The sequence below is a fragment of the Crassostrea angulata genome, chromosome 9, assembly GCF_025612915.1.
Source record: "Crassostrea angulata isolate pt1a10 chromosome 9, ASM2561291v2, whole genome shotgun sequence".
Lineage (NCBI taxonomy): Eukaryota > Metazoa > Mollusca > Bivalvia > Ostreida > Ostreidae > Magallana > Magallana angulata.
The window spans coordinates 28,345,712-28,368,409 of NC_069119.1; the positions used below are offsets into that span (position 1 = coordinate 28,345,712).

Below are 22,698 nucleotides of genomic sequence, written 5' to 3' on the forward strand. Positions count from 1 at the left end.
GTAATCAATGAATGGTATTTTTGTGTAGTTGTTATATAGATTTTCACTCCTATGTTTGTATCATTTTAACAATTTTGCTAAACGGGTTAGAAACAAATTGTATGTTTTATCTTTAATCTTACAGTCCGAAATTGTGTTGTAAATAATATAACAGATTGTTAAATTTTTTTAGAAAGTTTGGAAATTTATCAGTGCCAGATTAGCAGACAAGGGATTTTTAAAAATGTTTATATAATCCTCCATGAAAACATTTGTTATAAAAGTTTATCTCGTACAACCGTATTTGATCGCTTAATAATATTCAAAGAATGATTTCTTATTACTTATATTTATGTAATTTTCAGCAATTGTACTGTGTTCTATAATATATCAAAGAATAATCTACGAAATACATATATTTTAATCTATACACTACATAATTGAATAGTTATTTATCTCACCCACGATTACATACTGGAAAATAAAAATATTCAAGGTAAATGAACCATTCTTTGAGTATTATGAGGAATGATTTTCGTTGGGGCGGGGTAAAATCTTATAAAGCCCAAAGGACTCTATGATAGATTTAATCACGTCTGACTGAAATGATCACCTCACTATATTCAATATATGGTTCCTTTTTTATAATATTTATATAATTTTCAGCAACTGTAGGATTAGATATTGGAATATTTACGGGTATAAATATGTGATTTTCATTTCTTTATTTATATGGACACTGCTTGCGTCCCAGCAATACGGTATTTGAACTTACTGAACTGTAAGTTACAGAATCGATTCGTAGTGTTATCACAAATAAATACATGGAATATGTTAATATTTGTGATCTAAAAAATCTATAAAAAAAACCCCACCAAACCCCTGACCGAAGAGTTCAGTGTATTTTGTTTTGCAAAACCAACGTGATCGTAAAAAAAGAGAGAAGAAAATCGGATAATCGTAGAAATAACCGGGTATACGTTACTGTACATGTATGTTTATACAGTTATTTTTCCCTGGGTTATTTTCGTCCTTCTTCACTTAGCTTACAAACAGTTTCGCCCCGTTTTGAATTCGCCCAGACACAACTTATATTATATATATAGAGATATAATTTGAGCCAATGCAATTCGCCCAGTTTTAAATTCACCCGTAGTGAAGGAGGGCGAAATGGGCGAAAATAAAACAGGGGAGAATAAGTGCTCAAATACAGTATTTTGAAGAAAAATATTATATTATGTTTTGAATTTCAATTAAAGAAGAATGGACATGACTATTAACATAACTTACTCTTTGGTTGCTGGATTAGGTCCAGGTATTGTTGTACTTCGCTTTCTTCTCTGAAAAAACCCAACAACAATTGAGATAAAAAATGCTAATATAATTTTTCGTTTTCGGAGTTTCAGATATTATTACCATTGTGTAAACATGATAATAAATGTTCAAACGGATGATAGTTTGGTTTTAAGTTTTATTGAGAGAATGATTACTTTACTTATCAACATAATCAGATTCTGTTCAACATGCTTTCAATTTTTTTCTAAGAGAGATATTAAATCGGAAAGTGAAGCACCGCACGAATCTACGCGGTAAAAGTTCAATAAAAACTAGTACTTTAATTGTTATCAAACAATTAGAGGTCTTTCCACCTTAATATTTTTAAGGAATTGCTAGATTGCTCAATAAGGTTTACCAAAAATTATCATACCTATGATATATGTTGTACTATAAAATAGGAAAACAGCAAGACCATAAATAATTTTTAAAGATTTTTTTTTTTATTTCAAGCCATTTCTTTAAGAATTCTATGTTGCATATCGTAAACATCAACTGATTTACTTTTCTGATTTTTTTTCACTTACTCTGAACAAAACTGAGTCAAGTGAATATTCTTTACACAAGCATATAGACAGAAAACCTAACAATAGAAGAGAGTGTTCTAGAGGCTAGTTGTCATTGTACAAAATGAACGGGTCGATTGTAAAAACAAGTTCTACTTGAGTAACCACAAGATTTGATGTGATACCCGGCTGACCAAATTGAATACCTTACATTACGCAATCCAGCAACCCGTACTACAATTAGGTATTTCAAAAGATATGAAAATTCATTAACAGACTTCCAAATGAATTTGACCTTTGACCTTTACGTAATTTTGTTTGGCCAAGGTAGACGCTTCGATCCCAAGTGGTCCGAACTCTCTATGATAGATAGTAAAAAAGTTCAAAGTGATTTTATCAAATTTCAATACTTTCAGGGGCAATAACTGCTAGAAGGGGGGCTCAGATCCTTTCGGTATGAATAGTTTGAAAAACCCTCTAAGTGTACTAAAGACATTGGTAAACGTTTCAAGTCTCTACCTCTGATGGTTTCAGAGGAGAAGCGATAACAAGCATTTCCTTCTTAAAGGGCAATAACTCTGTAATTGTTTCAAGGTAGGGGCTGAGTGGTTATGTTTCAAAATGTCTTATAATGTTCTACTACATCCATTAAAAAGTTTTCTCTACAACTCTTGACAAAAGAGATCTAAAAACTCATTAATTAAAAGATTTCCAAATGACCTTGACCTTTGACCTTTATGCCATTTTGTTCAGCCAAGGTAGGCGCTTCCATCCCAAGTCGTCCAAGGTCTCTATGATAGATAGTTAAAACGCTGGAAGTGATTTTATCGAAGTTTCAATACTTTCAGGGGCAATAACTGCTAGAAGGGGGCCTCGGATCCTTTCGGTATGAATAGATTGAAGAACCCTCTATTTGTACTTAAGACATTTATAAAAGTTCCAAGTCTCTATCTCTGATGATTTCAGAGGAGTAGCGATAACGAGCATTTCCTTCTCAAGGGCAATAATTGTTAGTTCTAAGAGTTTTTTGACAAGGGGTCAACTGGTACCCTAACTTTTAATGAGCAATTACATAAAGTTTAAATTGTTTGGATAACCCTTATAGCAAAAAAGTGACCCCGAGGTATATAGAAAAAAAGAAGAAGAATAAAAACATAAAGAAAACAAGAGGTCTTTCATCTGAAAGGTGGAAAGACCTAATTACACACGTGTGATGGAGTCAAAGCACACGAAGCCTGGACAGCGTGTGTATTAAACTACTGCGAATATCTTGTCCACTCGCGCGGGATCTCCCCGTCCGTTTGTTATGGATGCATTAATACACAAATCTCAGTATATTTAAACTTCATCTCAAAGAACACCTATTTTATAATGACAGCCGTTTTTTAGTTATGAAAGTAAAGCAAATTTCATCATTCAAAATTTTAATCAACATTTGTTGTTGACCACATTTAGCTATGTGAAACAGTAAACATTGATATGGCTGTCAACTTTGTCAGCTGTTTACTCAGCAGATAAACTGTTGACCTTGATCATATGAAGCGATACATACAGTGGTAGCAACGTTACAAACGACACGCACGATTCTGATACATGAACGATCACGCACGATACACGAACGATTCTGCACGAAACACGGACAATCACTAACTTACTATATTTTCACGATATACGAACAATAACGATAAGATATGCAATCGAACAATTCTACACCATTAAACACGCAAAATCAAAATTAATCTTTAAGATTAGAATTCTGGAAACGTATTACTTTTATTTTTATGCTGAAGCCATGCACTGTTTTATATTTTACGAGTAAACAATTTTACATAGGATTCATAAACAATTTTTTTTAATTTGTCTCTACAACGAATATTAACTTCTATCATGAATTAAAGAAAATTAGGTGACTGTAAAAAAATGAAGATTATGAATAAACTACACGAAGTTATTTTTATACGAGTTAATGTTTATGTAATCCGATTCTCTTATATACGATTTAACTATGCGAGATGCAGGTTAAATTGTTACCTTCTTCCATAGAATTTCGATTTCACACTCATAATTTACACCACATAATTGATTTAACTCTGTTTATTCTAAATTTTAAAGCGTATAAATAATTTTTATTTCTAACGAATGTTTATACAATGTACCAGAGAGGAATGCTTGCGTATCGTATTCTCATTTGAAAGAAAAACGTGGGGAGTAATTGTTTAGTTTTAAACGGGAAAAGGGTAAGCTTGACCGCATTTATTTAACGTGTCGCTCTTGTTAATATGATTACATTTATGTGTCACGATACAGTGGATGCTTGATATAAGCTGATTACAAAATTATGCAAACGTAACACGACCGAACAAAGGATTGAATAAGTTGTCGAATTACTTACTAAATGTATCTAACTACGAAAGAGAGAATATTAATTAACAGATTAGCGCTGACATATACATGAATGTTAATAACTGTCAATGTTCTTCTATAAAAATGTGTTAAATTCACAATTTTGTATTGTTTTAATAATACTTGTCGTTTTTTAAAGAATAAATCCTTGCGTTTCGTAAAAAAAGGGTACAAAACGAAAAACCGCACGATCACGAACGATCACGCACTGCAAAAAACGCCAATAAATTTTCCTGATACATGCACGATCCCGCACATTACACGAATAATCACCCACGTTACACGAACTAATTAACACGATTGGATTGCCAACAATAACGTTGTTAGCACTGTTGGTCACATGCTGAGTAACGCGTATATTGGATTTGTTTGACAATATTATTACATCACAAAAGCCGTAATGTTTATGTCAACATTTCTGGTTTATAATTTTGCGATTTTATATTAATGATATTGCTAATAAAAGAATAGATACATAATTGCTGAGGTGATAAGAGGAAAACTGGGATGTCCTTTGTTATAACAATAACAATATAATATAACAATAATGAAAAAATATTACCGGAAAGAGGAAAGTCGCGACCAGGTATAAGCCACACCCGAAAACAGCAACAAAAACCACAAAGTACAACATGTTTCTATTGTCCGTCTTTTAAAAGACAATTGGTATCTATATATATTTTGATACCGCAGGTTGTGTTAATAGCTCGAGACACATATCCTATTAAACTTTGTGGATGCCTGTACGCATATTATATTTTGCCAGCATTCTTAATGTGCATGGTATTTAAAAAAAATGAAGATTACAGATATGCAAATTAAATAGATATGCACACAAAAAAACAACGTATTTCCCTCGTCTCTCTATATCCCGATATCTAAGAGTGACCTGTTGAGTAATGTACTGTCATGTAGTTCATAGCACATCTTGTGTTGAAGTTTGTGAATACCTGGACAGTTACAGGTATGAACTGCATTGATCACATGCCTCATTGCTTTCTGTTATATCTGTATGAAATTTTTTTAAAGAAAAATAGTCTGATTCCAATTTTCCTCCTATTAGGCCCCTATTGAGTAATTAATCTGATATTCTCATGCAAAAACTGTGGGGCAAAGTTGCCTAGAACACATATAATAAGTTCATTTTTTTTCATGTTACAACCAAGTTAAAATCATAATCATCAAATTTGCGTACGTTTTTATCGGCTCGGTCATGTTTAAAACGTTACCTTAATAATCAAAAGTACCGACATAACATCAAATAAAGGAATTCAAATAATGAAAAATCGCTTCTTATTAAGAGAGAGAGAGAGAGAGAGAGAGAGAGAGAGAGAGAGAGAGAGAGAGTTATAATTTGCGCATGCTAGTATAAAAGCTTTGCAGCAATAAAAGGAAGGTATAGAACTATTTTCATTTTTTTGTAAAATCTAAAATACCATAGCATAAAGGAAAGAACTCATATTCGCGAATAAATATTATAGCGGAAAAAAGAAGTTCAATTCTTAAATTACAGTTAGGAGGTGTAGAAGGTATAGTTATAAATAGACCTTATCAGAAGAGTATGATAAATTCATATTTCAAAGGTTCAAAATATATAGGCTCATAAGTAAACATAAACTGTATATCTACATGGAGTCCAGTGTCGTTTAAGGACGTTGTTTACTCAGGGTCTAAGTTCTAAACACGAAAAGTATTTATGAAATGAATTATTATTGACATTAAACTCGATATTTTTACTATAATAGGGAATAAGGCTAAAACAGCTGAAGGATAAAACGTACGCTCAACTAGGACCTTGGGTCCCCGAAAATAGTTCTCCAAAATGAGTGTATTAATGAGCACTTATGGAACTCTTTTACAAGTGAAGATAAGAATGTAAATCTACTTTCTTTTTTTCTATATCCATAGGGAGACCACAGGTCACCTTACGTCCTAAAACAATGTCGTAATCATTTTGTTAATCAATACGGTTACAAAAGTTACCTAACATCTGCCTAGTGTCAGTTTTACAATATTGAGATTCATCAGAAGTGATCCACTGTAGGGAGACCAGTGGTCACCTAATGTGTAATATCAATGGGGAGATATCATCCGGTTATCTTATGACAATTTACAAGATTAATATTTACTTGAAGTCAGTCATTTTAGAGAGACAGGGGGTTAAATTTAGTGGAATGTTCGTTTGAGACCAGAGGTTACCTTAGGTCCTAAATATGAAGAGAGAAAAATAATTTTGGTAATCAATAGAGCAGGTGTCACTTTAAGTGAAATATTCATAATATGCCTGGAGGTCATATTATATTAGGACCTATGAATTCTATTAATCTATAGGGAAATTAGAGGCCCAAGCACGTAGCATCGGGGGGGGGGGGGGGCTCCCCCCCAGTCCCCCACGGATTAGGATTTTGAAGACTGGGGAATTTTTTTTTTGCTTGTCACGATTTTCAATATTTTTTGGATGAGTCTGCCGCCCCCCCCCCCCCCCCCCCCACACACTTTCAAAAACGATGCTACGTGCCTAAGGTCACCTTTATAGATTTTTAAGGATACAGATTCACCAGAAGCCATTCACTGTAGAGAAACAAGGGATCATTATAAATACAATATCAATATAGATCACCTTAGGTCCTGAATCAAGTGTTGTTATAATTTTGGTAATATATTGGAAGACCAAGTTCACCAAATGCCATTTTTAAAGATGGATAATCACTAAAAGTTCGCCACTGTAGGAGACTACCTTAACCATAAGTGGAACTTCAATAAGGAGAGCCAACGTCACCTAAGGTCCTAAATCAATGAAATGAAACTGTTTATTTATGCTTAAAATATAAATTAAAAGATAGACAAATCAGGTTTACAATTTTTTTTACTCGTATATTGAACCTATGTAAACAAAAACAGGGCACGGGCGTTGTTAACATTACAAAGAATTCTCAGCTCTGTATCTTGCTTTCAACTCCACGAATGACTCTCAAATTTCATTTGATCATTGGTAATGCATGTCTAAAGCATTCTAAAAAAATAAATATAGAAAAATAGAATTTGACCAAAATCGTGACCATCCCCCTTTAATTGAAATATGCCTAGGGGGACCAGAGGTAACCTAGGTGATTTTATTCACTCTTGTATTAATTCTTTATCTCAATACGGAGATCTCGATCGGGTCATCTTATGTCATATAACAGGATGGAGAGTCACCAGTTATCCACTGCAGGGTGCCCACAGGTCACCTTATATCATTTTACACCATGGAGAGTCACTCACCGGTCACCCGCTGTAGGGTGACCAGGGGTCCCCGTATGTCGTTTTACACAATAAATAATTGAAATATGCCTAGGGGGACCAGAGGTAACCTACGTTTTTTTTTTATCGCTGTTGTATTAATTCTTTATATCAATACGGAGACCTCGGGTCACCTTATGTCATATAATAGGATGGAGAGTCACCAGTAATCCACTGCAGGGTGCCCACATGTCATCTTATAACATTATACACAATGGAGAGTCAACGGTCAACCACTGTAGGGTGAACAGGGGTCCCCGTATGTCAATTTACACAATGGAGAGTCACTGATCATCCTCAAGAGGATGACCGATGACTCTCCATGGCGTAAAATGATATAAGGTGACAACTGGTCACCCTACAGAGGATGACCGGTGACTCTCTATCGTGTAAAATGACATAAGGTGACCCCTCTACACCCTACAGTGGATGACCAGTGTTTCTCCATCGTGTAAAATGACATAAGGTGACATCTGGTCTCCCTGCAGTGGATGACCGGTGACTCTCAATTGTGTGAAATTACATAAGGTGACCCGTGGGCACCCTTCAGTGGATGACTGGTGACTCTCCATCATGCAAAATGACATACGGGGACCCCTGGTCACCCTACAAAGGATGACCGGTGACTCTGCATCGTGTTAAATGACATACGGAGACCCCTGGTCACCCTGCAGTGGACGACCGTTGACTCTCCATTGTGTAAAATGACATAAGGTGACCACTGGTCACCCTGCAGTGGACTACCGGTGACTCTCCAAAATGTAAAATGACATGAAGTGACTCCTGGCCACCCTGTATAGGATAACCGATGACTCTCTATCGTGTAAAATAATATAAGGTGACCCCTGGTCATCCTACAGTGAATGGCCGGTGACTCTCCATCATGTAAAATGACATACGTGGACCCCTGGTCACCTTACAAAGGCTGAACGGTGACTCTTCATCGTGTAAACTGATATAAGGTTACTCCTGGTCACCCTACAGAGGATGACCGGTGACTCTTCATTGTGTAAAATGATATAAGATGACCCCTGGTCACCCTACAGTGAATTACCGGTGACTCTCAACCGTGTAAAATGACAAACGGGGACCCCTGGTAACTCTGCAGTGGATGACCGGTGACTCTCCAACGTGTTAAAGGATATAAGGTGACCCCTGGTCACCCTACAGTGGATGACCGTTGACACTCCATTGTGTTAAATGACATACGGGGACCCCTGGTCACCTACAGTAGTTGGCCGGTGACTCTCCATCGTGTAAAATGATAAGGTGACCCCTGCTCATTCTACAGTGGATGACCGGTGACTCTCCAAAATGATATAAGGTGACCTGTGAGCACCCTACTGTGGATTACTGGTGACTCTCCATCATGTTATATGACATTAGGTGAGAGTCACCGGTCATCTACTATAGGGTGACCAGGGGTCACCTTATGTCACTTTACAGGATGGTGAGTCATTAGTCATCCACTGAAGGGTGTCCACGGGTCACCTTATGTCATTTTGCACAATGGAGAGTTGTCATTTTACACTATGGGGAGTTACCGGTCTTCCACAGTAGGGTGACCAGGGTCACCTTAAAAGAAATATCAAGAGGGAAAGAGAAGTCACCTCCTTACATGTATGTCATTTTAAAATATAGAGAGTCACCGGTCATTTACTGTAGGGTGACCAGGGGTCACCTTATGTCATTTTACAGGAGAGTCACCAGTCGTCCATTGTAGGGTGCCCACGGGTCACCTTATGTTATTTTGCACAATGGAGAGTTACCGTTTATCCACTGTAGGGTGACCAGGGGTCCACTTATGTCATTTTACACTATTGGGAGTTTCTGGTCATTTACTGTAGGGTGACCAGGGGTCACCTTAACAGAAATATCATGAGAGAAAGAGAAGTCACATCCTTACATGTATTTCCCACACAAATGTCGTTATAATTTTGTAAAACTTATGTCATTTTACACGATGGAAAGTGACCGGTCATCCACTGTAGGGTGTCCAGGGGTCACCTTAAGTGGAATATCATGAGAGAAAGAGAAGTCACCTCCTTACACGTGTTTCCTACGCAAATGTCGTGATAATTTTGTAAATCAATATATATGGAAACTGGAAGTCGGCTGATGCTTTTTGCAGATGGAGATTAATCAGTCTTCATCCATTCTTTGACTACCTGGTGTTACCTTAGATCATTTCACAAGATTAAGATTCACTAAAGTTATTCACCGTAGGATCACTGTATTACATCATTGTGTAAAATGACATACGGGGACCCCTGGTCACCCTACAGTGGTTGACCGGTGACTCTCCATTGCGTAAAATGACATAAGGTGACCTGTGGGCACCCTGCAGTGGATAACTGGTGACTATCCAGACTGTTATATGACATAAGGTGACCTGAGGTCTCCGTATTGATATAAAGAATTAATAAAACAGTGTTAATAAAACTTAGGTTACCTCTGGTCCCCCTAGGCATATTTCAATTATTCATTGTGTAAAATGACATACGGGGACCCCAGGTCACCCTACAGTTGTTGACCGGTGACTCTCCATTGTGTAAAATGAAATAAGGTGACCTGTGGGCACCCTGCAGTGGATAACTGGTGACTCTCCATACTGTTATATGACATAAGGTGAGCCGAGATCTCCGTAATGATATAAAAAATTAATACAACAGTGATAAAATAACTTAGGTAACCTCTGGTCCCCCTAGGCATATTTCAATTATTCATTGTGTAAAATGACATACGGGGACCCCTGGTCGCCCTACAGTGGTTGACCGGTGAGTGACTCTCCATTGTGTAAAATGATATATGGTAACTCTTCATTGTGCAAAATAACATAAGGTGACCCGTGGGTACCCTTCAATGGATAACTGGTGACTCCCCATTCTGTAAAATGACATAAGGTTACCTCTGGTCACTCTACAGTAAATGACCGGTGACTCTATATTTTGAAATGACATACGGGGACCCCTAGTCACCCTACAATGGATGACGTGTCACTCTCCATCGTGTAATATAACATAAGGTTCACATAATCATAACGACATTTGTTTGGGAAATACAGGTAAAGAGGCTCATGATATTTCTCTTAAGGTGACCCCTGGTCACCCTACTGGAGAAGACCGCTAACTCCCCATAGTGTAAAATGACTTAAGGTTACCCCTGGTCACCCTATTGTGGAAACCGGTAACTTTCCATTGTGCAAAATGACATAAGGTGACCCGTGGACACCCTTCAGTGGATGACTAATTAATGACTCACTATCCTGTAAAGTGACATAAGGTGACCCATGGTCACCCTAGAGTAGATGACCGGTGACTCTCACCTTATGTCATATAACATGATGGTGAGTCACCAGTAATCTACAGTAAGGTGCTCATAGGTCACCTTATATCATTTTGGAGAGTCACCGGTCATCCTCTGTAGGGTGACGACCAGGGGTCCCCGTATATCATTTTACACGATGGACAGTCACCGGTCATTCACTGTAGGATGACCAGGGGTCACCTTATGTCATTTTACACAATGGAGAGTCAACGGTCATCCACTGCAGGGTGACAAGGGGTCTCCGCATATCATTTAACACGATGCAGAGTCACCGGTCATCCTTTGTAGGGAGACCAGGGGTCCCCATATGTCATTTTACAATATAGAGAGTCACTGGTCATTTACTGTAGGATGACCAGGGGTCACCTTATGTCGTTTTACAGGATAGAGAGTCACCAGTCATCCACTGAAGGGTGTCCAGGGGTCACCTTATGTCATTTTACACGATGGAGAGTGAACGGTCATCCACTGTAGGGTGACTAGGGGTCCCCTAATGTCATTTTACAATATAGAGAGTCACCAGTCATCCACTGAAGGGTGACCACGGGTCACCTTATGTCATTTTACACTATTAAGAGTCATTGGTCATCCATTGTAGGGTGACCAGGGGTCCCCTTATGTCATTTTACAGGATTGAGAGCTACCGGTCATCCACTGTAGTAATTGAAATATCATGAGAGAAAGAGAAGTCACCTCCTTACATGTATTTCCTACACAAATGTCGTAGTGATTTTGTAAATCAATACGGAAACTGGAGGTCGGCAGATGCATCTTGCAGATGGAGATTAATCAGTCTTTATCCATTCTTTGACTACCTGGTGTTACCTCAGATGATTTTACAAGATGGAGATTCACTAAGGTTAATCACGGTAGGGTGACCAGGGGTCACCTTAAGTAAAAAATGGATATGGGGACCAGAGGTCACCAATAGTTTTAGATTGACGTTGCAATTCTTTGATTCAATATTGAGACCTGAGTTTAAACAAAATATCAATATACAAGGTAAAGATTTACCAAAACCATCTACGGTGGGAAGACCAGGGATCACCCTAAGTGAATATCTAAAAGGTTACCAGACGTCAACCTAGGTCTAAAGACATTTTAATTTTCTTAAAATGACATGAAGTCCAGATGTCAACGTATGTCATTTACAGAAACACCCATAAGGAGACCAGAGGTCAGTTCATGTCCCCTATTGATCATTTTCCTTATCTAAAGGGAGACCAGAGGTCACCTTATGTCATTTACATGATAGGTACTCGGCCATGGTAGGGAGATCAGGGGTCACCTGAAGTGAAAATATGCACAAGGAGACCAGAGGTCACCTCAGGTCCTTCATCAATAAAATAATTTTAATATAGAAACGGTCAGCTTATGTCATAACAAGATGGATATCCCTAGAAGCCATCCACTAAAGGTCACCTTTGGAAAGCGATGTCTGTCGTTATAATTTTGTCCATTAATAACGGAAATCAGGGGTCACCTAATGTCATATTACAAGATGTAGATTCAAATAAGTCATTTACTGTAGGGAGAGCAGAGGTCACATTTAGTAAAATATCCATGAGGAGCCCTGAGGTCCCCTTATGTCCTACAACAATGTAGCAATAATTTTGTTTATCAATAGGAGACCAGAGGTCCCCAAATGTCATTAAACAAGATGTATACTCACTAAATGTCATCCATTTGTTAGATCATGGGTCAGCTTGAATGGAATTTCAAGATGATAGGTCCCGATATGTCCTAAATCAATGTAATAATTTGATGATAAATACGAACACCAGATGTCACCTTCTTTTCCAAAATAGACATTTACCTGAAGTCATTTACTGTAGAGAAACCAAGTGGTAATTATAAGAGGACTATCTAAAAGGAATTTAGAAGTCACCTTAGCTTCAAAAAGGTTTAGATTTAATTCAAAGATTAATAGTTAACCAGAGATCAGATAATGTCATTTTAAAAGATGGAGATTCCCAACAAGCCATCCACTGTAGGAAAACCAAAGGTCACCTTTGGTATTCGATCTATGTCGTGATATTTTTGTTAACTAATAACGAAGACCAGAGGTCACTTAATGTCATTTTACAAGATGGAGATTCAAAAAAGTCATCTACTGTAGGGGACCCAATGGTCACCTTAGGTGAAATATCCAAAAAGGAGACCATAGGTCACCTTATGATCTAAATTGATGTAGTAATTATTAATTCTGTAAATTAATACGGTGATCAGAGATCCGTTAATGTTATTTTACAAGATGAAGAATCATAAAATATCATCTATTGTAGGTAAACCAGAGTTCGTTTTAGGTCTTGGATATGTGTCGTAATAATTTTGTTAATTGAGATCAGAGGTCACCTTATTTCATTTTATAAGGTGGAGATACAAAAGTAATCCACTGTAGAGAGACCAAAGTAATCCACGGTAGAGAGACTAGGGATAAAATTTTATGAATTATCAATAAGGAGATGAGAGGTCACCGTTAGACCTAAATTATTGTAGTAAATTGTTCATCAATACAAAGACCAGATGCCACCTTCTTTTACAAGATGGAGAATTACCATGCAGAATTCATCCACTGTAAAGAAACCAATGTCTATTAAGAGACCAGAGGTCACCTTAGCTTCTAAATCAATGTAATATTTAGAAAATCAATACGGATACCAGAGGTTGTCTTATGTCTTTTTAAAAGACGAAAATCATGCACTATATTTATATTGTTTATTAGGAAGAACATAATTGAGGGAACAGGTGTCACATAAAGATGATAATAAATACATATACGTAAACCAGAGTTCGCCATATATTGTACATCATTGAAGAGACCAGAGATTGCATAACTTATAAGGGGACAACAGGTGTGGTGTGTGAAAAATTATACTCTAATCTACTGAACAAAAAAGTTCAGACTTTGATTCTATAAATAAGCAAAAACGGTACACATTTCGATCACATTTATTCCTTATTTTTTGTCGTCAGAGGAAGTTAGGGGGGGGGGGTTAAAGGGGTGACGAATTGCTCGTCTTCATTTTTTTCTCAGATGCATTTCACAGTAGGTCCGCATTTACTATGTTTATTTTTGCAATTCAAATATATATTTTTTTTTAATTTGAAGAGTAAAAATCCAGTCCAGGGAAGTGGTAGGTGGAGCGGGGAGTGGTGAACTCCAACCCTCATGCAACACCTGTAGACAGGGGAACTTTAGTTAGAACACAAATTTGATGTCATTCCTTTGATGCAGCAGACTAATTTTAGTGAGCTTCTTAGAATAAGACCGTTACTCGTGGTTACAGTACTGATATCCTTCAAAATCAGACTGTCTCCGGTAAATCAACAATGAAATTCAATAGCAGTGTTTTAAGTACGATGTATGCCGAAAACAGCTCTGTATGAAAAAAAAAATATCACACAGTTCTCATCACTAACGGGCTCGAAAACGTCAGATATTTTTTATACAAACCTGTTTTGGCATGCATCCATTACGGAAACCAGAGGTCATCTAATGTAATTCATTATCAAATCATTTTACCATTATATTAAAGTATCAGTAAAAAGTCTATGGGTTGGTGGCTGGGGGGGGGGGGGGCTACATCTTTCTACAGGCTACACCTACGTATACAGAGTAAGAAGGTGAAGTACTTTGATATTTTAATGAGGAGGATTTTGTGTTACATTTAACTTATCCTTAGGAGGACCACAGGTCACCTTATGTCTATATAACGTATATCATATATCTTTCAAATAACAGTCAATGTTGAAATTTTTATTCTCTATAGTGTATTTCCAATACTTTAAGGGTTATTCTTTTAAAAAAAATACATTTTTGCCTGTTGTATATCATTTCTAAAGGCTAAGTAGTGGTACTAGTTATTCTACTTTCACTTTGCGGTTGTAATGTACTACATTTTGTAGCGGAGTGCACAGATTTGGTAGTTGTGAATAAGCAGGTGACCTGGGGTCCTAGTTGAGCGTACGTTTTATCCTCCTGCGCTAAAACAAAGTTCAACTTATAGCACAACAGAGGAAATTCGAACTAAATTTTTCAGATTTTGTTTTCTAATGAAATTTTTTTGAAAATACGATAATAATAAATGTTTATATCTTTGTGAATGAAAACGTAATGCTCTGTATCTATTTAATGTCACTGCCGTTCATAAACTGTTTTCATTTGTTAAAGAGTTTAGCAATCTATATAATTTTCTCAATTCAGAAATCTCAATCTTAGTGGAAAAGTATTAGGAATTTTTCTTAAATTTCCAAAACATATTCAAAAGACATTAGCTCAAAAAGAAGGTTATTGACCTACGTTTTTGAAAGTGAAGAATTAAACTACCGTGTAAGATCTATAACACACAATACACTGTAGTTAGTTTTTCGTTATCATCAGTGGAATTTTTATTCATTTTGAGTAAACATCATCCTTAAGATTAGATTTGTTTTGAAGGGGCTTGAAAGGCAACAAATAAGCCACCAGATCCTCCTGACGGATCAGTGTGCAAGAAAAAATCATTTACCGTCATTCTATTGTATTTTAAAGTGTACAGAGTTAAAAAAAAAGGTTGGCCGTCGCATATCCGTGTACGCTGTATTTGCACTTTGCAATGTACATAGTCGTATTTTTATCTTGCTTGTTCTCGTGAGAGCGTGACATGGGTAAAAAACATATTTACAGGGAATTGCTGGTTCGATAAAAATCGGGCATTAATGGTCAGATAACATAACGCCAAAACAATCCGTGAAATGAATGTGCAGCTGGTCCAAATTTTCTATTTGCACACGCTTGTCTTTTGAAAAAGCTTTCTTCAATGGATACTAACTTGGCCTCTCCAAAAATATTCTCTTAATTACAAGTATTGTAAATGCATTTCATAGCGACAAAGCACACCATATCTTAATTTCATGGAAAACAGATTTTAATTTCTTGGGGTGTGTATCTACTAGAAACGAATAGTGTTAATGCATGTATATTTAATTGTAAATTCTTCAGCTATGAAATTAATCCTATTAAAATTATTAAGACCATACATTCACATGGTTAATTGAATGATGTATATGTGTGTATTTCAATTAACACTATAGATAGTGTCCTCTTAAGAGATTGAAACGAATATATATTGGCAGTGATTCGCGACGAGGGACCATGTATGCAGAGAGCAATCTTAGTAAAGGTACAATTTAAGACAAAATGCATAGTTTCTGTAGATTACTTTATAAAGAGTACACTGCTGCACGCTTGTCTCTTCACATATTGTCATATAATAAGTGCGCTAAGTAATTGTAAACCCGCATGTTAGGATTGTACTGGAGACTATATTTATTGTATTTTGCAAAATAGCTTATGCATTTACTTTTGACCTTAAAATTAAAATATTCTACTGGCTGACTTTCTTGGCTTTTTAAAAAGCTAACTTTGTTTAGTTAATATTTTGTACTTTTTGAATATGCATGTATTGACCAATATTTTGTAAGCACATTTGCAATCTCTTCATCATGTCTCCTCATTGACATGTGTCAATTTAAATCTAAATGATTTTTAAGTGGTAAGGTATTCAAAGCTTTTGAAAAGTTTGGATACTGAATTTCTACAGTTCCAACACTTTTTATATCATGAAATAAAAACAAAAAATACTTTGATGTAGCAAAAGCCTAAAGACATTATTTCTTCTGTTTTAGACTAGTTCTGAGTTTGAAAATAAAATATTCCGCTGAATATTTAGTCAGCTTGCACGGGCTGACTAATTAGATTGGGATACAACTTACGTGCCAGCGTGAATTGGAATTCTGGGAAGGAATAAGACAGTCCGTGTTAGAGAAATTTGAAGAAGTTATGAAACTGTTCAGTTTTTAAGTCAAACACTACGCATAGATGTATTCATAAACTGTCAATGGGTATCGTCTGTAGCCACAGTCCGGAATCTTTATGTGCAGTCATACATTGTATGTACACCGCTACACGTTTATACCTCCTTACATACATCCATACAAATGAAGGTGCAACCTCAATGTACACATCGTATATATATCATAATTGTTCTTGAAACTATCTATCTTGTATTTTCACTACAGATAATGATGTCTCTTTGTTTACCGTCCAGATTAATCACTTTCCTTTTCTCTTCACTAAAAAAGGTGGTCCCTTATCAAAGTAATGTGGTTAAGTTTATTTTTTGTACCTTTTGCTTGATGACATGTGACAAATAGTTTAGTTGTTGAAAAAAAAATGGAAAATTAATGTTTTGTAGAGATACATGTATTGATATAAAATTAGGAGTAATATATCTGAATTTTTTTATACCAATATATATGCATTTACATTCCGTGTATTTTCCCCCTTATGTTTGCAATTGAAATCTGCGACGTTTAATTTTTTTATGAATACATTTTGCTAATTCATGCCCTATGAGCACAAACATAAACGTCTCACATGTTTTGAGTATATCTATTTTTGTAAGATTTAATGAAACTTTCGATTTATATACCCAGTTTGATATGAATCTTTGAAAAATAATCTTTAATACATCTTCTCCTTAATAAAAAGATGATTCTCTGAAAGTTTCTGGAACTATTTTTTAGTTGCAGAAGCGAATTAAATAACATGTTAATATGGTTGTTCTATGCATGAAAAAATGACAACCCGTCAAAAATCCATAAAACGAAATACAAATTCAAAGCAGAGCAACACGGACCTCCAAATAGAAAGAGGTAGGACAAGGTGCCTAGGAGGAGTGAACATCCTTTTCTGATCGGTCACACTCGCCGTGTGTTATTTGTCGTAATCGGGAAAAAAACCCCGGAAAAGAACGTAGACAATTAGGTGATTTGGGTTTAACAATTATCGTGAAAAAGTCAGTCAGCATGCGACCCAGTGGAAGATTGTATTTGCTGACAAGGTCGTTGTATCGATCATAAAACTTAGGAGAGATGACTTCAAACGAGACTGTTGATAGTCCTGTTTTATCAACTTGTTTGTCAGTAGCTTGCCTCGTCTTAGAAACTGTTCACACGAAGAGCATGCCCTTCCGTATCGAATCAACTGAGAGACAAAAACACCATAATTACTGTGTACTTTGTAGAATGACGTAAGTTTATTAAATGACTACCAATTGAAAAAAGGGATGGAAAAATTGATATGATTTTTAAGTTGTTTTCAAAAGATACAGCGATTTTCATTTTACATAAATTGGATTTTCGGAGCGCCATTTTATATTTCCACTACGTCATGTGACGTCAAACTACTGAAAGGCAAATTGAACCTCTCACTCTTTTTCAAAGTAAACACCTTTTCGTTCACACACTTTTCATGCCATTGACCCATTTATAAAACGCATGTTCACACTCTTATTTGTCAAATTTTGTATTAAGTCTTTTGTGTCATTTTGTTAATCATTTAGGTCCGAAAATCTCTGCCCACGCAGTGTTGACTTCAGATAAGGAAATAAAGCGTAATCCACAGGTGCAAGATCCGGGCTGTATCGGAGATTTTTCTGCGTGCACAAAAAAATCTCCGTGAGGCATATCTTAGCAAAATAATTAATCGGTATATTTCAAGGTGCATTTGAAATAAACAAATCTTTACATATTTCTTAGAGAATACGTCAAGATAAAATATGGTATCATGCAAATAGTCCGCTCACAATCGAACTTGTCCGCGAACTTTTCTAACAAACCCTCGTAAGTAAGGAAAGTTGACTATAGAAAAATTGAAGTCATCGCGGTTATCATAAAGTTTTGTTGTTAGGGTACCATATCCCTGTCTGTTGCATATTCCTGACTGAGAGCGTATAAAATTATGGCTTTACAGCGACAATACATATTAATTTTATACAAATAGACATTAGAATGAAATTCAATATAAATATAATCATTGAATTCTTAGTTTAGGATGTCGTCGGTCCTGTAACGCACCAAGCGGTGCAGACATATCATCATAAGGCACTAACGCGCGGTATTCAATTTGTGTGTTACAGAAACGACGGCATCCAAAAAGAAGCATTCAATACTTAAAACAGATTATACTGTAACGTGCAAGGGGGTCACTGCCTGTGATCCCCGCGGGCCCGTACCCGAGATAGAATCGGATAGCCCTGATTGCTGCCAATATTTACAAGTGCAGACTTTAATCACCGCTCCTGCACATATATAGGGACTCAACGTTACGCAGGCAGGGATGACCACACACCTACGCAACTTAACAGGTACCAACGTTAACGCAAGCAGGGATGACCGCACACTTGCGCCAACAACGCAACCTAACGCAAGCAGGGAGTGCCGCACACTTGCGCTAGAAAGGCCAGAACACCAGCAGGGATGACCACACACTAGTGCTCCGCCGCAACCACCACCAATACAAGCAGGGATGACCGCACACTTGTAATAATGCGATACACAGCAGGGATGACCGCACACTCTGTATCGTAGGTTAGATAACACGAAGATTAGATAGAGCAGGGATGTCCGCACACTCAATCTAGCCGTACCTGTTCAAGTTTAACCCCAAACAGTCGTTTTTCGTAACGCAATTGACACTGTCCCTATATATGTGCCGGCCTAGAATAATTTGTGGTATCTAAAAACGGGAAATCGAAAATAAACAAACTAACTAGACCTAACCTAAAAAATACATATGCCAAACAACTTATCTATAAAGGATATTTATTATTGTACAACAAATAATCATCACACTAATTGGTTATTATTAGGAATATTAATTAAATCATCAAAAATCAATAAATCAAAGGGGAATAACTCTAACCAAAAATACAGTAATGAGCTGCCCGCTTCACTACCCCCACCTCAGAATTTTGCGTCCTCGCAAAACTTAAACCCCCAACTTCACAAAAAGGTGAAGTAGTATCCAAGAAAAAAAAATACCCCCCAAAATTGGATTTAAAACAAAAAATCTCTGCCCTTCTTTCCTGGGTCCAAGTTTCATCAATGAATAAAAACAATGCTAGATTTTATTTACAATCAGGCGTTAGCCTACAATTCCGTCTTCTGACGCTTTCCGTCTGTGGAACTTCTGCAGCTGATTTTCTTTAAAGTTAGAACTTTTCAACGCTGCTTTACCAGGTAATATTGCCATTACCTGCATGCAATTGTCATTTGCATATACACCTTGGGGTCTCATCAACATTTTCCCAGGAACACGGCGCATTCTCCTCTTTCGTCTGCTTTTTCTTACAACTGCCGCAACGTCTGCACGGGTTCTTGCGCTCTTCTCCCTCATCAAAATCATAACCATGACTTGGGTCCTTAAAGGTTCGCCCAACCATCGAACTAATGCTGTCTGTAGCAAACTTCTCCCCAGAACTCCCAATTCGGCCTTCTATCAACACTTTTCTGTCATTGCAACTTGACATTGCAACTACGCGGTAGCATGCATTGGTCTTCCCTTTAGTCAGATGTTGCCCCTTTTCGTCTCCAACAGTTCCATCTGATTGTTTGGGCTGTTTTGAATTGGCAAAGCATTTAGCTCGCTGTCTGACCATGCAATTTCTCCGCAAGTGCCCTGGTTTTCGACAATAATAGCATACTCCTTGCAGTTTGTCAACTTTTCGCCCATTATCTGTCATTTGACGCTTGTTAAGACGTTTGACGTTTGTCTGAAGAGAGTCGACTTTATCACTCAGGCGTTTGATCATTTCCACAACCTCTGTATATGAAGGATCTACATTTATATTGCGTGCATAGCCATTGCTCTCCGGCCTGTTCTGTCGGTTGGCTCTACAGTCTCTTTGAATATGTCCAGGCTTTCGGCAGTAGTAACAAAGTTTCTGCTGCTGTACTCTGGGTCTTAACTGCGCATCGTCTTCAGCTCGGCTGCTCTTAAATGACTTCACCTCCAACTGTAGAGAGTCTATCTTGGCGTTAAGAGCATCTAATGTTCTTGCCAACGCATCGTTACCTGGTTCTGGGGCAGCGGGACGAGCATAGCCTTTTCTCTCAGCTTTATTGTATGCCTCTAGCTCCACGGCCAGTTGAATTGCATCATTCAGGTGTCTGGGGCGGGACTGTTTTAAGCGAATGCGCATCTCTGAGTCTACCAGTGCGTCTACGAATTGGTCTTTAGCCAACGTTTCCCTAATCTCCGCAGAGGCAGTAGGGTATGCCAAATAGGCGAGCCGCTGAATGGCTTGGCCTAGCTCGGGAAGAGTCTCACCGGCTCTTTGACGTCTTTCTCGCATCTGCACTCTATAAAGCTCGGTTTGGCTCGGCGGCGCAAATCGATCCTCCAAAGCTTGAACGAGGGAATCAAAATCAGGTTTTGTACCTCTTGGCATATTACCCAAGACTCCCTGCGCATTGCCACGTAAGGAAACTGCCAGGTATAAACCTTTAGTGGCATAACTCCAGCCGTTGATGTCGGCGCAGGCTTCAAAATGCGCATGGTAATCAAGCCAAGGGCCGCTTCCATCATATGTAGCTGGCTTGATAGATTGCTTGGCAATGGCATTGTCTGTCTCATTTCCTCTTGCAGGGCTTTCAAATCTCACCCGAGATCGTCTGCGCGTCACGCCGGGTAAGATCGAGTCGGCCTGCCAATTCAGATCTGGCTTGTGCGCGGCACCGCTAGCAAATGGCCTATGTCCGATGCTGCTTTCTACTTTCCTCTCTGACTCTTCGTAGAGCTCATAGGAATCAGAGAACTGGTCGTTGCTGCGCGGGTGCGCTTCTGTTCTCTTGTTAGAGCGAAGTCCGGAATAAGCCCCCGTCTCATACGCAGCAGCAGCATCTTCAAGATGTAGAGCTGTCGTGTGACCAGTGCGCAAAGACAGCTCTCCTTTCTTCTGAGAAGTATCCGAAGCTCTGCGCAAAGTGTCTACCCCAGAATCTCTGCTTGCAGCGGGTCTTGGCGTTGAGGTCTTCAGGATGTCGCTGCGCTCACGCATCTCGGCAATCTTCTCCTCCAAGAACGATATTTCTTTGTCGACGTCTTCCATTCTTTTCGCAGCAATTGCAGGGTATCCCACCGCTGCCACCAAATTTTATGTAACGTGCAAGGGGGTCACTGCCTGTGATCCCCGCGGGCCCGTACCCGAGATAGAATCGGATAGCCCTGATTGCTGCCAATATTTACAAGTGCAGACTTTAATCACCGCTCCTGCACATATATAGGGACTCAACGTTACGCAGGCAGGGATGACCACACACCTACGCAACTTAACAGGTACCAACGTTAACGCAAGCAGGGATGACCGCACACTTGCGCCAACAACGCAACCTAACGCAAGCAGGGAGTGCCGCACACTTGCGCTAGAAAGGCCAGAACACCAGCAGGGATGACCACACACTAGTGCTCCGCCGCAACCACCACCAATACAAGCAGGGATGACCGCACACTTGTAATAATGCGATACACAGCAGGGATGACCGCACACTCTGTATCGTAGGTTAGATAACACGAAGATTAGATAGAGCAGGGATGTCCGCACACTCAATCTAGCCGTACCTGTTCAAGTTTAACCCCAAACAGTCGTTTTTCGTAACGCAATTGACACTGTCCCTATATATGTGCCGGCCTAGAATAATTTGTGGTATCTAAAAACGGGAAATCGAAAATAAACAAACTAACTAGACCTAACCTAAAAAATACATATGCCAAACAACTTATCTATAAAGGATATTTATTATTGTACAACAAATAATCATCACACTAATTGGTTATTATTAGGAATATTAATTAAATCATCAAAAATCAATAAATCAAAGGGGAATAACTCTAACCAAAAATACAGTAATGAGCTGCCCGCTTCAATACCATGTGTTATTTCGTGTGTCATGTCGTCTTTATGTCATGATTTATGTTATGTTTAATGGAATGATCCTAAAAGATGATCCCTGCTTAGAAGAAAAACATGTACATTATCAT

At 37.8% G+C, this 22,698-nt stretch overlaps 1 protein-coding gene across 2 annotated transcripts in view; it reads right to left on the minus strand.

Annotated features, from left to right (window-relative positions):
• The window catches only part of LOC128163978 (cytochrome P450 20A1-like), a 40,317-nt gene that overhangs the window by 6,662 nt on the left and 10,957 nt on the right, over window positions 1-22,698 (minus strand). The window contains exons 1-2 of one of the 2 annotated variants that reach the window (XM_052827686.1): window positions 4,786-4,965; window positions 1,270-1,319 (exon numbers count right to left, since the gene is read on the minus strand). In XM_052827686.1, coding sequence (XP_052683646.1) covers window positions 1,270-1,319; window positions 4,786-4,857 — 122 coding nt within the window. In that variant the 5' untranslated portion in view covers window positions 4,858-4,965. Of the gene's footprint in view, window positions 1-1,269; window positions 1,320-4,785; window positions 4,966-22,698 lie in introns of those variants that run through there. The other variant, XM_052827685.1, reaches the window with a different exon arrangement.